The sequence below is a fragment of the Panthera pardus genome, unplaced genomic scaffold (genome assembly GCF_024362965.1).
Source record: "Panthera pardus isolate Hobbes unplaced genomic scaffold, ASM2436296v1 HiC_scaffold_17, whole genome shotgun sequence".
NCBI classification, from domain to species: Eukaryota; Metazoa; Chordata; class Mammalia; order Carnivora; family Felidae; genus Panthera; species Panthera pardus.
Window position 1 is genome coordinate 82,892,995 of NW_026526732.1, and position 14,278 is coordinate 82,907,272.

The following is a 14,278-nucleotide window of genomic DNA, read 5'->3' on the forward strand; positions in this document are numbered from 1 at the left end:
TGAAAGATAAATTTATCAAAACACTCATAGTCCAGGGATGCCTGGGTGGCTCAGTTGGTTAACCATCTGACTCTTGATTTCACCTCAGGTCTTAATCTCACAGTTGGTGGGTTGGAGCCCCACGTGGGACCCTGCATTGATAGTGTGGAACCTGCTTGGGATTCTCTCTCCCTGCCTCTCTCTCTCTCTCTCTCTCTCTCTCTCTGTGTCAAAAATAAGTAAGCTTTAGAAAAAAACACTCATAGTCCAGCCATCTTCACCCCCCTACATCCCAAGTTTTGGTAGTTAGGTGACTATTTTACAATTGTCACATTTCCTAAGTTTAGAATTGATTCTGCAGTCACAATTCTTATGGCTTCTTGGCAGATTTCCATATTTAAGTGGATTTAGCACTCTCTCTCTCAAACCTTCTACCATAGCTTCTATATTCCTGAGTTCTCTGTTTTGATGTGTCGTTTAGCTAGCCGGGATGTATCATGATATAATTGGGGTTTCTTTAATTTTTTTTATTTTTGAGAGAGAGAGAGAGAGAGCACAAGCAGGGGAGAGGCACAGAGAGAGAGAGAGAGAGAGAGGGAGAGAGAAATGATCCAAAGCAGACTGTGCTGACAGCAGCGAGCCCCATGTGGTGCTCAAACTCAGGAACGACAAGATGGTGACCTGAGCTGAAGTCAGATGCTCAACCCACTGAGCCAGCCAGTCAGGTGCTCCAATTGTGTTAAGAAGGGCTCATGCATGTCACAGTTCCTGAGGGCTTAGCTACTAAAAGAAAAACTATTTCTCTATTCACAATACTTCTAACATCAAATGTGTGGAGGAGTTTTTAATATCAACCAATATTCCAACTCTTCAGACACCAATTGGCTATTGTGCATTTTAGTATGACACTAACTACTCAGAGTTGGCGCAGACCCCACAGGTTAAGGGCTCAGCTCCACAAGACTGCCCCCCACTTCAGATGCAAGTCCCAGACTATTACTTGTACTTTTGATCAATGAGCTGTAAGTATCTGTCAATGGATGAATGGTTAAAGAAACTGTGATGCAACGCAATATTATTCAGCCTTTAAAAAGGAGATTCTGCCATTTACAACAACATGGATGCAACTGGAAAACATTGTCCTAAGTGAAATAAGCCAGATACAGAAAAAAAAAAAAAACTGCATGATCTCACTCATATGTGGAATCTTAAAAAGTCAATACCTAGAAGCAGAAAGCATAATGGTGGTTTCCAGGGACAGGGAGGTGAGGGAAATGGGACGATTTTATCAAAGGATATAAAGTCACAGTTATAGAGGATAAATAAGTCCAGAGGTCTACTGTATAGCATGCTGACTGTGGTTAATAATACTGTATTTAATATTGAAAATTTGCTGGCAGTAGATTTCAGTAGCTTTCTCTTCACAAGGAAAAAGATGGTAACTATGTGAGGAAATATTTTAGTTAGCTTGACTGTTATAACCATCTCACTATGTATATGTATGTCAAATCATGTTATTTAGCTTAAATATATACAATTTTTATTAAAATAAATAAAATTTAGAAAAATGAAAATAAATTGGGGGTTCCAACAAGCACCTTCTCAAGTTTCATAATTTGTTATAATGGTTCACAGAATTCAATGAAACCCTTAGCTGCATTAAGGCATTATAAAGGACATACTAACAAATATAAATGAACAGGCAAGTGAAGAGATACATAGGCTGAGTTCTGGAAAGGTCCCAAGTGCAGGAGCATTTGTCCCTGTGGAACTGGAGTGCACCACTTTCCTGGCACATGGATGTATTCACCAACCCAGAAGTTCTACAAAAACCACAGTTTAGGAATTTTAATGGAGGCTTCAACACATAGGCATGATCAATTATTAACAATCTGCAGCCCCTCACTTCTCCTCAGAGGATGGAGGATAGAAGTGAAATTTCCAACTTCTAATCCTGTCTTGGTCATTCCAGTGGCCAGCCCCCATCCTGATGCTATCCAGGAACCCACCAACATTCACCTCACTAGAATGAAAGATGTTCCTATCACCCAGGAAATTACAAGGGACTTAGGAGCTCTGTGTTAGGAAGTGGAAGAAGAGACCAAATGTATATTTCTTATTATATCACAACTACTTACTAGCTGTAACTTTCAAATGTGAAGGTCAACTTGGCTTTTGGAGTTACTCTGCCATTTTTACTGATGTCACTATTATTTCTTAGAACTGCATTTGAATATACAATTATCCCAGATAAGCACTTAATTTTTTTAGATCAAGTCATATTAAAGTGTTCTGAAAAATACAGCAATTCCCTACTTCACATCTCCCCACTGTGCAGTCCCACTTACCAAAAGTAGTCTTTTGACTCAGTTAGCAATTTCTTCTGGAATTTACTCTTCCCATAATTTTAAATGCTATGCATTTTTGAGTCATCAGTTATGTATATCATTTATTGTCTTTCTATTCTTGTCAATAAAGGTTTATGTTTCTTACAATACCATTCTTCTACCACCCCATCTTCCCAATATGGCAATAACTTATTAAATCAATATTCATCACTTACATATTCACCACTGACCTATTTGCTCTATGTTTCCTTTCTGTTTTCCTAGAGTTAATGTTTTCTTTGATTTTTTTATTTGCTTAGTTTTCTTTGTATTTAATGTCATTATTCTCAAACTTTCCGCTGAATTTTCTAACATATTTTTCCACATCGGGTAATGTATCACTTCCAATGTTTGGAGACCTTCCTCTCTTTCTGTCTAGACTGCTACTCTCTAAGCCTACAGAAAGCTGTCCCCTGAAAATTCCCTTTGCTATCATCCTTAGAATTTCCTTGGCCTTCTTCTGAGTTGGATTCCCTGATCCCTAGACTTCAGGCTTCCTCTCTCTGTGTTTACTATCTTGTCTTTTGGAGCATATCCTCCAACAGTTTTGTCAAGTTAAAAAATTGACTGCAATAGCAGAAGGTTTGATGATACAAGCATTCTATATACTTGTCTCTTGAGACACCTGGGGTACCTATCTCCTTGAGAGACCCCTTCACCACCTTTCAGGGTTTCCCTAAGTTTTTTTCAGTATCCCATTTCTTCCTATTTCTTGGTTTACCATTGTTTTAGGTGAAAACATCCTGAAAACGGGTATCTGAGAGGGATTTTTTGAGGCTTTGAGTGTTTGAAAATATTTTTTGTCACGCTCACACTTAATTGATAGTATAGAACGCCATCCTAGCCATGCTGCCCTCCCAGCCAGCTGTTACTGAAACATGAAAAACACCTTTCTTTCTTTGGCTTGCTCATTTGCATTTGCCGCGTGGCTAAACTCTCTCACCTCCTTCAGATCTTGCTCAAATATTAGATTTTCAGTGACCGCTGTGTATACATTGCCAACCCAACATTCCCACCCATTTCCCACTTTACTTTATTTCCATAGCACTTATCACCACTTGGAATACTACATATTTCCTATTGTTTACTTGTTTACTTTCTGTCTTCCTCTACTAGACAGAAAGCTCCTTGGGGCCAAAACTTTCAACTCTTTTGCTCACTGATATACTCCAGTACCTGGAACAGTGCCTGGCACATAGTAGTCCATCAGTATTTATCTGTTCAATGCATGTATAATAAACACTTATTTCCTGTCCCTATAATATGCCAAAAGGAAGGTAGTAACTTTCTTGTCATGATAAATAAGAATGGATTTGTTTGATATAGAATTAAGAAATTGCTGGTCATGCCACTTGAAGATCTGAAAGAGATTGTGGAATCTCTTTTTAGATTTTTAAACATAAAATAGATGGCTACTGATGTTTATGACATAAGTGTGTGTGTATCTTTTCCTAGAAACATTTAAAATATTCTTTCATCTGCACTTGTCTGTCACACTTTGCTCATTTTGTGCTTTGCCTTCCTCTGGTTACCAGTAGGGTTTCTGGCTGCCCCCACTGTGCCCATCTTAACCCATTACTGGCTTCTCTCACTGTGGACTTCAGCTTAACCTGAGCTCGTCTACTTTGGTTTAGACCAATGTCTCTGCAGCCTTTGCTTTTAGACAGGTCTCCCATGCAGAAAGTGACCAAACTAACCATTTCCTCTCTACCCAGCAGCTGGGATTCTAACCAGCAACCCCACCATGCACACTGACATATAAACACAACCCACACCCTCACAGGAATCCCACACACACTGTAATATAAAAGCTAAAAGTCATGTTATTATGAGTCTGCTCATTTTGCATACCTCATGATAAAGTAAATGGCTTTCAGTGCTTGACTTCTCTGTTGCAGTGTAAAAACTTCATGTTGAAATGGCCTGTGTCACTGCCATGTCTAATTTCTACATAAGGATCTAATGAAAAGATCATTATTTAAAATACATTTAGAAGTGGTGCTGAGATGCGACAATATTTTTATTTCAAAAGAATGACCTATAGCCTTAATAGATTCAGTCTCAAGCCAAGAGAGAGTAGAGTTTTTTAAAACCACACTTAGGTAGGACTGCTAGAATAAGCAAAGAAAAATACGAGATGCCCAGCTAAATTTGAATTTCAGATAAATAACGAATAATTTTCATCCAGCATTTCATTTAGGAATCCTACATTTAAGTAGCCAACTGTTCTGTCAGTGAAAGGACTTGTTTAGGTTTATTTTGAGTGTAAAAGATGAGTGTTAAGGTGCTACAAAGGGAAGGGGTTAGGAATTCACTTTTACTGGTTGATGACATAAGGCAGTGGACCATTTTAATCTGGCTAACGTCTATACAGTAACAAAAGTGTGAGTAATAAGATGCTGTCCCAGAAACAGAATGCAGATTTCTATCATTGTGCTTCTTCCCAGACCCTTATCATCTAGAGAAGCAGCAACATCACATCATAGGAACACAGGTTTGTAAGCATTTATTTCCCCATGACACGAAGAAGTCCAATCAAATCACGGATAGCCCTCAAAGCCTTTTCGTTTACTCATCCCAGATCCTTCTATGGATGTCTTAGCCAGCTCAGGCTGCCTTAACAATATATCATAGTCTAGGTGACTTAAATAGCAGGAATTTATTTTTCAGTGTCTGAGGCCAGGAAGTCCAAGATTAAATTGCCAGCTGATTTGGTTCCTGGTGAGGCACTTCTTTCTGGTTTGCAGAAAGAAGGATGCCTTCTCTTACGTGGCAGAGAGAGAAATCGTGTCTCTGCATCTCTTCTTATAAAGGCACTAATCCCATTCATAAGGGCTCTACCCGCATGACCTAAATACCTCCCAAAGACCCACCTCCAAATGCTGTCATATTGGAGATTAGGGCTTGAAAGTATGAATCTGAGGGAGATACAAATATTTAGTCCATGGCAATGAAGATTTGAATAAAACTGGTGTATATCCAGAGAGATCGTGGATGTTAGAAAACACCATTTATGACACTTGAATGAAGTATGGGTAAACACACCTAAGCATTCTCCCCAAACAAGAGAAAAGAGGGTACTTCTCTGAAATCTGGGTACAATTCACCAGCAGGCAGATTTTATTTTAAGAAACTAATAAATATAATATGATTCTACCTTTCAGAGCTGTTTATCACTTGGAGTTTCAGTTTGGGTGATTGCACTCTAGTAAATTAGCTGACTGAGAGTCCACAGATTATATCTGCCTCCAGACAGTCCATTCATCATGCTTAGCATTTGGATTTCAGCTCGGCTTTCCCACATATTTGCCAAAATGCTGCTGAAGTGATCACAGAAAGCTCCTTGTTTTGATCTGCCTAATGCCTTAAATATTGTCAGTGGCTCTGGATTTAGGTTTATTGAAATATTTTAATAACCCACCAATCTCTTATCTGAAAGTTTCATATGACCACTTTCTTAGTTCATAAATACTTACTGATTTTAATCTTGTCCCCAAAAGGGAGTAGACTTTGGTGGTTCAATGTGTTCCTACCCAAGGAAGAAATGCAAAGTGGTGGTAGAAATTATCAAGGTATACTCATGTAAAAGTGAAAAGATCTTTCAATACTATCAAATATTTAACAAGATGTATAGCCAATACAATGATCACATTTTATGTGTCACCCACACCTTTACTTTTGCAAAATCATTTTGCAAATTGGCAAGTTATTCAGTCAGATTATCCAATATTGGAAAAGCATAATTTAAGTTTTAAGTGGTAAAACTACCAAAATGTGTTCACTGGTATCCAAAAAAATCCAGATGCATAAAATGCAGGCTTGCATGACTGGAAGGTGAATAAAATTTCTGGGCCCAAACTGCATAGCTAATTGGCTGGGAGTTCCAGATGGCAGTGTGGGATCCAAATATGTTCCAATGCCATCTGTGTTTTGGCAACACCTGGTGACCTTGTCAGTTTTTACCAGCTGGTCCCTAGGTGTGTTGTATCTGGCTAGGCAGAAATTCCCGAAATTTTAGGTTAGTGTGGTGGTCTTTTAGTGTCATCTTCCCAGAACTATTTGGGCCTGAACAAAATGGGTACAAGGACCCACCCTTTCTCTCCCTAGGTTTGGACAAGGGACTATCTATCCTTTCTATACCAACTCCTTGTTCTTTAAATGTATGACGTTAAAACAATCAATGCAAATGCTGTTTGTTTGTTTGTTTGTTTGTTTGTTTGTTTAAGTTAAGTCTGACTTTGGTTTCCTTTCTTTCTTTCTATTCTTTGTGGAAAATACTTGGATATAATGAATTGGACTCGGAAGCTTTTTCCACAGACAGTTCTTGGTCTCCACCTGCTTCCCTATCAGACACTCTACCTTTCTTTACTGCCTCAAGCATCTTCTCTCTGACTAATCAAAGTGTCACAGACATAATGCCCGTCGACCAAACAGTACTAATCCCAGGACTAACCATCCCCACAGATGATTATTCTGCCATCAGCCAGTCGGCTCTGGAAATTTCACAGCCATCTGCATCATCAGGCAGCCAGGAAATAGTGAGAGACTTAGATGTAATGGATATATCTGATGCCCCTGCCTCCTCTCAGCTACCAAGATTCAGTGGGTATGTTTCTACCCCGGATCGTTTCTTGGAGAATATCACACCTAGCCCAGCTTTACAGTACATCACCACTAGTTCTATGACCACTGCCAGCAAGGGCCAAGAGCTGGTAGTGTTCTTCAGTCTGCGAGTCGCTAACATGCCCTTCTCCAACAACCTGTTCAACAAGAGCTCTCTAGAGTACCAAGCTCTGGAGCAACAATTCACACAGCTGGTGAGTAAGCACTGCTTCCGATTCTCTGTGTGTTCTTCCTTTCTCTGTTGTTACTTTATAATATAATCACTCTCTGTCTTGAGCAGTGAATGTTGAGAGAGACAAGCCTCTGAGATAGCTGTGGCTGAAGGCATTCAGCTAAAGTGTGGGGATGGATTCAGATCCAATAAGCAAGTAAGTTCTGTGGTAGACACTCCGGACAGACACTGCCACTCAGCCTCATGAGATCTTACCCTTAAGGTCTTTTCATTATAGTTCTTACTTTTTTTTAATTTTTTAAATGTTTATTCATTTTTGAGAGAGAGAGAGAGAGAAAGGGAGAGAGAAAGAGAGACAGTGTGAGAGGGGGAGGGGCAGAGAGAGGGAGACACAGAATCCGAAGCAGACTCCAGGCTCTGAGCTGTCAGCACAAAGCCCAGCACAGGGCTCAAACTCACAAACTGTGAGATTATGACCTGAGCCAAAGTCAGACACTTAACCAACGGAGCCACCCAGGCACCCCCATTATAGTTCTTCTTATTTTAGTTTTCCCAGGGATAGTACATAGCCATTCAAGCATGGGATGTGGAATTTAAAAGCAATAGGAGCAAACTTTTCCTAGGTTATAACGCCACAAGCTATTTTCTAGCCATCAAAATGGAAGGATTCAAAATTAGAAAGGTCCACAACAGATGAGGCCAAGACTTCAAGTGTAAGGACTCTTTTCTTAGCTCTTCTTAAGTTCCTGTAAAACTAAAAAATAGCTAAATGGCTATCATCCCTGATCCCTAACAAAGAAAGTGAAATGATAATCATGATGGCATAATATATCTTTGATTATAAAATACCCCCCAAACTCACGTTTATTTTCTTTCTACATGTACAATAAGAGAAATGTATATAATAAGAAAGGCTCAACTCTCTGATACCTCTGTACAGCCAATTAAAGTCAAGTACACAATGCATATCACAAAAATTGTAGAATTTCTGAAAATACCAGAAAAATATTTGTAAGCTTCATATAAGTTAAGTAACCATGCAAATTAAAGCCACATAAAAACCAAGTCTTCAAGTGAACTCTAAAAGAAAACTTTGTTTTAAGGTAAGACTTTGTGCTATCTCCCCGCCCCCGTCCCCCCCCCCCCCCCACACACACACCCCAGTGTGGTAAGTAGATACTGGGACAATCTCAGGGAACAGAGACCCAGTGCACCTAGCTCAGGTGTATTAATGAGGGTACATACTAAGCTTCCATACTGAAGAGATCAAGAATATAGTAACTTAAGTATGGTGACAGATCATAGCTACGCTTGTGGCCAGCATAACATAGACTTGTCGAATCACTATGTTGTACACCTGAAACTAATATAACATTGTGTGTCAACTGTACTTCAGAAAAAAAAAGAATATAGTAACTTAAGTAAGATTCAAGTTTATATATTTGTCTTCAACGTGACGGATAGGGCAGTTCTGCTCTACAGTGCCATCCAGGGACTCACATTTCCTCTATCTTATAATTCTGCCAGCCCCCAATGTTATTTCTTCATTCACACAATCAAGGCTGAGGCACTGGTAAATCCCTGTTTCCACTTGAGAGAAGAGGCCCAGGGCAAGCAGTTTCCTAAGCAAGTGATACCAAAGTTACCCTCATCCCTTCCACTCATATTCTGTTGATGGGAACTAGTCACAAGGCCACACCTTGCTGCAAGGGAGACTGGGAAATGTGGTCTCCAGCAAGGCAGCCTCATGCCAGTGAAGAAGAAAATGGATTGGGGAGACGGGGGCAGCTAGTCATCTGCATACCAGATGAAGACAGGGAATCCCACCAGAGGCCAACGCAATGCTAAGACACAAAGAATGAGCCCAGTCAATGTAAGTAGGAGAGTACCGAGAGTAGACTGAGAAAAGAAGTTCTACATTTTGTATAAAATTTCATTTTATTTTTACAATAACCTGTGGGGGTTGGGGGGGGGGGCTGGGGAATCATGACTATTGGAATGTGGGCAGGGTCAGAGTTAAAATCCTGGTGGGGTGAGGACAGGCAGCAAAAAAAGTAGATCTGGGCCAAGCCCGGGAGATTTTAGCTTGCATCTGTGTGCTGTGTTTGTAGATGTCACTTCATGAATGAGGGGACCAACTTTCAGGGCCAAGAACAAGGCAAGATACTGCTGAGCTTCAGACATTTCTGCAAAATGATCTCAGGGATGGCTATGACTCCCAATAGGCAGGTGTGGGAATCTGAAACACAATGCCCTGGGGCCTACTTTTCAGATTATTAAATTACAGTTTGGGAAAAGTCCTTAGGGAACCACTTTTTCTTCTTCCTCACAATTCAGATAAGGGCACTGAGGTACAATGCAATGGAGAAATGGTTTGATGAAGGTCACACAGATAGCTGGGGACAGTTCCAGGACTGACACCCAAGTCTCGTGACTGCCAGTTCCCTGCTGTTTCTACTACACAGCATATGAGTTGACCACAAAACATGTCCTGCATGGACAGACAAGCTGATCTGTAAGCTGTTATTTCAATAGGGTCATTTCAATTAGTTGCTTCTAAATAAATGTCCCATTTATACAGCAGCAGGTCAGTCTGCTCCTGGGCTCAGTTTGGAACATGTTTTTATTTACTTGGTTTTTGTTTTGTTTTGTTTTGTTTTGATAACGGAACCTGGCAGTCCTGCTTTGCTGATAGCATTGGCCTAGATTTTTAAAAATCCTCTGTTCTCACAATTCATCAGGAAGAAAATCACTGCCCATCCATCTCAATACACAAATAGAAAGGTGGAAATATGGTACATAATCACTGCAAACAGATCATTAAATAGTCGTGTTCTGGTCTCACATTAAATCCAGACACAAAAATAAAAACAAACAGGAACTGAAATGTATGCCTCAGATAATGAGAAGTGAGTATAAATGGAATTAGTGGCAGCTGAGCACTTAGAACACAGTTAAGGGTCAACCATCTTTTATTCTGCAGCTGGTTCCATATCTACGCTCCAATCTTACGGGATTTAAGCAACTTGAAATTCTTAACTTCAGAAATGGGAGTGTGATTGTGAATAGCAAGTTGAAGTTTGCTAAGTCGGTGCCATATAACCTCACCAAGGCTGTGCAGGGGGTCTTGGAGGATTTTCGTTCTGCCGCAGCCCAACAACTTGACCTGGAGATAGACAGCTACTCTCTCAACATCGAACCAGGTAAGATATTCCAACCCAGAAAATTGTGGGAGGTTTTGGTTTTGTTTGTTTGTTTACCAAACAGTTCAACTTTGAGGCCACGAAATTCAAATTAAAGTCACACTTGATAAAATAACATTGTGGAAGTTAATGGATCACCTTGTTAGAAAGGTGGGGCCCTAAAATATGCAGGTTCAAGTTTTCTTACATCAAAAAGTAGGGAACAAGCATACCTCTTCCTTCACAATCTGGGAGCTTTAATCCCTCCCCCGCCCCCCCAGAACACAACTCCTGCAGTGTCTTAAGAGACTGTTTTTGTTGTTGTTGTTTTTAACATTTGCCACAGCCAACCTAATTTATATTCTGCTGGAAGGCAGAAGCACTTTCTGAGCAAACTGCAACAACTGGAGGGTTTCTACCTAAGAAACCTTCCAGTCATAGTTAACTATCAGCATTTCCTCGTAATAACACAATTCAGGATGAAACTGAAACAGCGTCCTGAGGAAAGAAAACTAATCATTAGAGCAAAATTCAAACTTGGGAAAAAGCCACTGCACTATCACCAAAGAAAGAAGAAAATAATGTCCCTTCCCATTTGTACACCCCAGATCGGCTCCATGTGTGGGTTAAAACAAAGAAGTGTTAGATGTGAAGACAACTCTTAAAGATAATGGGGGTTAGCCCAGAGCTACCTAATAGAAAGCAAGCATTCATTCTGATAATAAAACATAGTGTGTGTACCATTGTAACCAGCTATGCCCAAATTGGGAACTGTTTCTATCATTAGTTTCAGAATTCTGTTTTCTAACCAATCAAGGGAAGTTTTTTTAAATTCCCTGGAGTGCCAGGGGGCAAGGCTCCAAATCTACTGCCAATGAGACCTTCCAGTCAGGTTCAACACAAAGCTTCCTAATTGGCTATGAATTAGTGAAGTGAATCTTTAACATCCTCTCTGGCTTTCTGTAAACTAACAATGAAGGCAGAGGGAAAAGGCCTTGGGCAAAATGCAAACAAAGAGGCTCAGTTGGGAGACACATATTTTGACAGAGTAGAACTTTGAGCAACTTTAAGAAAATTGCCTCCTATCTTAGTAAGGCGTCATTAAAAAGACAGATCACCCTTCGGCACTGAGCCTGGGAGTGCTTACCTCTGAACAGGGGCAGCTAAGAAAGCCCTGAGGACCCCCTAAGAAATCAAAGACCTCCTAAATGCTGGTAATATCCTGCCTCTCCCCCTAAAAACTACCTCAGAACTGAGAAGGAACCAGGGAGTGCCTGGCAGTTAGGGTCAGGAGACCAATTTCCTCAGTCAATTGAAAGCAATGAACAGGGACTTACATAGGAGAATTTGGAAAGCCTAACAGAGGTGAGGGGCCAATTTCCTCTCTTCCTTCCTCCCTTGGAGAGCTGACAATCTGCTTAGAGACCCATCCGACAAATGAGAAGGTCAATATAAAGAGCCAAGTTGAGACAGGGGAGAACTCGGGTGTCCTGCTGGCTTCTCAATGGAGGTGCCACTTAAGTAGTACCTTAGAAAGAGAGCAGGAAGCTGGCGGTACATTGCCACGGATGCATAAGGCCCTAGTGACGTTGGAAGGAAACACAGCATAGCAATGACTTTGGAGGGCCATAGTCCTGAATGTGAATCCTATGTACTAACAGCAGCACTCAATTTCCACAACTGGAAAAGAGATAGTAAACAGTCATGAGGATTAACTAAAAGAATATTTGCAACACCCAGCAGAATTAGAAAGCCAAATACAGATTTTATAAAAGTTAAAAATAAATAACAAGAAACTTTATGAACTCCCTATCTAAATCAAAATGGATAAATCCAATATCTAAAAGGGCTCCTATTTACTGTGAGAGGCCACTGGGTCCACCTGCCCCCAAAAGCATTCCTTCCCAACAGTGGGGAGGTGGGGAAAGTAGAAGGTATGAGCAGGCAAGGAGGGACAGGCAAGGAGTGAAGGTGCGCTTCTCCACCTGAAGCTAGAGATCCTGGTTTAGTTATTTCACCAAAGGCAAGGGTAGACTCACCCAGGTAACCAGCTAGTGCTTGATTATCAGACCTTGACCATCTTTTACATTCTACATGCTTGATCCAAAAAAATAAACATCCATCCACCACTGGATCACACGTTGATGAATGAAAGTCAGTCCCTGCCCAAAGGAACCTGCAGGATGACCAAAGAGGGACACTTTAGAAGGATGCTGGGATCAGACATATGTCTTTTTTATTCAGAAAGACTTTGTAATGAGCACTTTCTGATATGCCACACTTAGCTGCAAATTTCCATGAGTCTGGAAATCACTAAGGCATAATGCAGAAAGCACAGTTTCCCTTTAAGTTCCATTTCATTGAGACCTGGTCTCTAAAAAGTAGAGAATTCTAGTCCCTCTGGGCTGGTCTCGGGCAGTGAAAGACAGCCTGTGGTAGTTGGTGGTGGCGAGGGCTGAGCATCCATGAAGACAGCCAGTACCATCAAAAAATAATTATTCAATGACTCTTGTTAAGATGGCGAGAAAGATTTTATTCAAGGACGGCCATCTTGATGTGTGTAGGAACCACTGCAGTGGGGCCTTGAGGTGGGGAAGAATGGACTTAACCCTGAATGTAGCATGGGCAAGTGGGAATTTATAGCCAAAGAGCAGCGTGGTGGGCAATAGATGGAAACTTACCAAGAGGAAACATCTAGGGTAAGGGGTGAATTCTGGCTAACCCAACCTAAAAGAATTCTTGCTAAAGGCAGGCCAGGATGATCGCACATCACCTGAGGGAGGGTGGAGAATGAGAAACCTTATTAGACATTGAGGGTGATCAGATGTAAAGGATGGGGGATTCTAACTAAGCCAGCTCAGCGGGATTCTTGCTAAAATTGGACAACAAAGAGAAACACTAGAGCCCAAAAATGGAGGCCAAGCTGAGAATTCAGGGGAGGCTGAGTAGAGCTTGGTCCAGGAGAAACTTTGTCAGACCAGAGCTGGAGAGGCAGGATGCCAGCCACACACGTGTCAGTGGCAGCAGCAAGAGCTACCATTGGAGGGTCTGAGGAGGGAGAGGAGGCCACCCAAGAGCGAGCAGCCATCAGGCACCCACTTAGACAACACACACGCAAACACTCGCACCTCATCCTCAATTATCCCTGTTCACACCCTGGTCCAATCCAGGCAGGGACAGTCCAGACCCTAACACACCCAAAACCATTGCTTCTGAACACAGTTAATGAACTTCTTACATCTATTAATCTCCTTATCTTATAAAAGTTCTTGAAGCTGAGTTTTAAAACACTATTCCAGGGGCACCTGGGTGGCTCAATCAGTTGAGCATCTTGAGTGGCTCGGGTCATGATCTCAAGGTTTGTGAGTTCAAGTCCCGTGTCAGGCTCTGTGCTGTCAGTTCAGAGCCTGGAGCCTGCTTCGGATTCTCTCTGCCCCTCCCCCGCTCATGCTCTGTCTTTCTCAAAAATAAACATTAAAAAAAATTTTTTTTAAGTGCTATTCTAAAACAAACAAACAAATGCCCTGTAGTTACAGTAAAGTGTTCCTAGCATCGATCATCCTGTATAATTTTAGTTTGAGGAAATAGGTACAATATTAGTATTATGATAATAGAAAAGAAAAATGAGTGTCTAGATTTTAAAACGCAGATGATTTTCAATAGTTTTCTTCCTTTTTTCTTTCTTTAATCTAGAATATGACAGGTATTTTGCTCCCAGGTTTTCAATGTGACTGGCTGATCCAGATTTTCTCCTTTTGGTGGTATATTGGAGTGTAAGCTGTCATGGTGATTGACAAGCAAGCTGATTAAAATGTCCTCCTAGTACAACCAACTAATCGTGTTTCCTCTCAGGTCCCTGGACCCCAAATGAAGATAATTACATAGGTTGGACAACAAGGACTCAAATTTCAATTTACACAGTCCCTGGCTCTATT

General features: G+C 40.9%; 1 protein-coding gene across 3 annotated transcripts in view; it reads left to right on the forward strand.

The window, feature by feature from the left end:
* The window catches only part of IMPG1 (interphotoreceptor matrix proteoglycan 1), a 130,932-nt gene that overhangs the window by 93,650 nt on the left and 23,004 nt on the right, over positions 1-14,278 (forward strand). For all 3 annotated transcript variants that reach the window (XM_019442698.2, XM_019442697.2, XM_019442696.2), the window contains 2 exons: positions 6,672-7,183; positions 10,145-10,364. In XM_019442698.2, the coding sequence (XP_019298243.2) occupies positions 6,672-7,183; positions 10,145-10,364 (732 nt within the window). The remainder of the gene's footprint in view (positions 1-6,671; positions 7,184-10,144; positions 10,365-14,278) is intronic.